The sequence below is a fragment of the Aptenodytes forsteri genome, unplaced genomic scaffold (genome assembly GCF_000699145.1).
Source record: "Aptenodytes forsteri isolate BGI_AS27 unplaced genomic scaffold, ASM69914v1 Scaffold147, whole genome shotgun sequence".
In the NCBI taxonomy this organism is placed as follows: Eukaryota; Metazoa; Chordata; class Aves; order Sphenisciformes; family Spheniscidae; genus Aptenodytes; species Aptenodytes forsteri.
The window spans coordinates 874,124-875,956 of record NW_008795320.1 but is presented as its reverse complement, the minus strand read 5'-3'; the positions used below and the strand labels follow the sequence as shown (position 1 = coordinate 875,956).

The 1,833-nt window shown below is 68.3% G+C and overlaps 1 protein-coding gene across 1 annotated transcript in view; it reads right to left on the bottom strand.

The window, feature by feature from the left end:
* The window catches only part of YJEFN3 (YjeF N-terminal domain containing 3), a 4,744-nt gene that overhangs the window by 2,143 nt on the left and 768 nt on the right, over window positions 1–1,833 (bottom strand). Inside the window, 3 exon segments of the mRNA XM_019472199.1 lie at window positions 49–161; window positions 268–436; window positions 1,283–1,369. Coding sequence (XP_019327744.1) covers window positions 49–161; window positions 268–436; window positions 1,283–1,369 — 369 coding nt within the window.

The following is a 1,833-nucleotide window of genomic DNA, read 5'->3' as shown; positions in this document are numbered from 1 at the left end:
CCGCCGGCCGGTGAGCGCGGCGGCAGCGGTGTGGGGGGGGGGCTCGGCTCGGTGGGGAGGTAGGAGAGGAAGGGGATGTCCATCTTCTCGCACTGCGTCGTGAAATCCCGGTACAGGGGGTCCGGGGAGCGTTTGGGGTAGAAGATGGTGGGCTCGTAGTCCTGTGCGGTGGAGAGCGGGGATGCGGCGTTGGAGGCCGCTCAGGGATGAAGAGGAAGAGGGGGAAGAGAAGAACGAGGAGGAAGAGGAGGGGAGGAAGATACCTACAAAGATCCGCAGGTGCCGGGCGCACACCAGCCCGATGGCCCCGTTCTGCGCCGGGCCGCACACCACCAGCACCGTGGGCTGCTTCCGCGGCAGGGACGGCAGTGGGAAGGCACGCCAGGAGATGGGGACGTCATGCCACCGCCGAGCCCCGTCCCCCCCCGGGTCGGCCCTGGGGATGGCACCCAGCACCAGAGACGTGGCAGGGACAGGGGGACCAGGGCTTGAGGTGGACCCGCGGTGGGGATGTGCTGCTGGGTGGGCAGCACAGTGCATGGGGGGCTGGGGATGATGCCCAAGGTGGGATGGGGACGGCACCCACGGCAGGATGGCGACGGCACCCATGGCAAGATGGGGCACGTGATGGGATGGGGACGATGCCCGCGGTGGGATGGGGATGGCATCCACAGCAGGACTTGGACGGCACCCAGGGCAGGACGGGGCCTGTAGTGGGATGAGGATGATGCCCACGGTGGGATGCCAACGGTGCCCACAGCGGGATGGGGATGATGCCCAAGGTGGGGCGAGGACGATGCCCAGGACAGGGACGATGCCCGTGGCAGGACGGGGCTCCCCGCCAGCCTGCAGGGAGGCGGCCGCGCGCTCCACATACCAGCAGCCTGCAAAGAGAGGCTCTGTTTACCCATTGACGGATTTTTTCCTGCTCACGGAGCCTGGCTCCTGGTCCCATCCAACCGCCAGAGACCCGAGCGGCACGGCCTGCTCGCAGCCACCGGGGCTCTGGACAAAGCCACGCTTGCCTGGCCCTGGCCCTGCCCCAGCGCCGGCCGCACTGCCAGCTGCCTTGTGGCACCCGGGGACGTGCCGGGAGGGGACGATGCTGGGGACCCTCGTCGGGTGGGGGGACACCCAAGCTGGGGTCCATGGATGCTCTCCCGGGCTCAGCCCCACGAGGAAGAGGAGGATGCTCAGCCCTGCTCTCCCCGGCTGGGGCTGGCGGTGGAGCTGGGGATGCTGCGATACGGGGGTCCCTGGCGGGGTGGGCAGCCCCACGCACGGGACCAGGACCAGCCCCGAGGCAGCACCAGGATCCAGAGAGACTCCAACACCCAAATATTTCCCCTCCTCAGGCAACTCCTCTGCCCTGAGAGGAGGGGAGGGCAGAAAACGGTCCAGACACCTCCAACGGAAAATCTGAGCCAGGCAGGCGCGGTGCTCACCGGCCTCCGAGGCACAAAGCTGCCCTTGATGCTGCACCTCCGCTTGCACACGCTGCCCGGAGCCCGGCTACTGCCTCCCCCTCTTCCTCCTCCTCACATCCAGCACGAGCACTCGGGGCTCTCAGCAACAGGAGAGCAGTGCCAGGGCATGGGGAGCCCTGGGGAGCCCCCCAGCACCTTCCTCCCCGCACACAGCGAGGGCAGCCGGCGCCTGGCCGTGCCGACACCCCAGGGAAAGGCTGAGCATCCCCCTCCCGTGGAGGGTGTAACCCACGGCCCCGGGGTGAGCCCAATTCACCCCAGGGGAAACAGAGAAGGGTGGCTGAGGAATGCAAAAAAAAACCCACCCAGGGAGAGGCGGCCAGAGCATCGGGCCCTGCCACGAGCT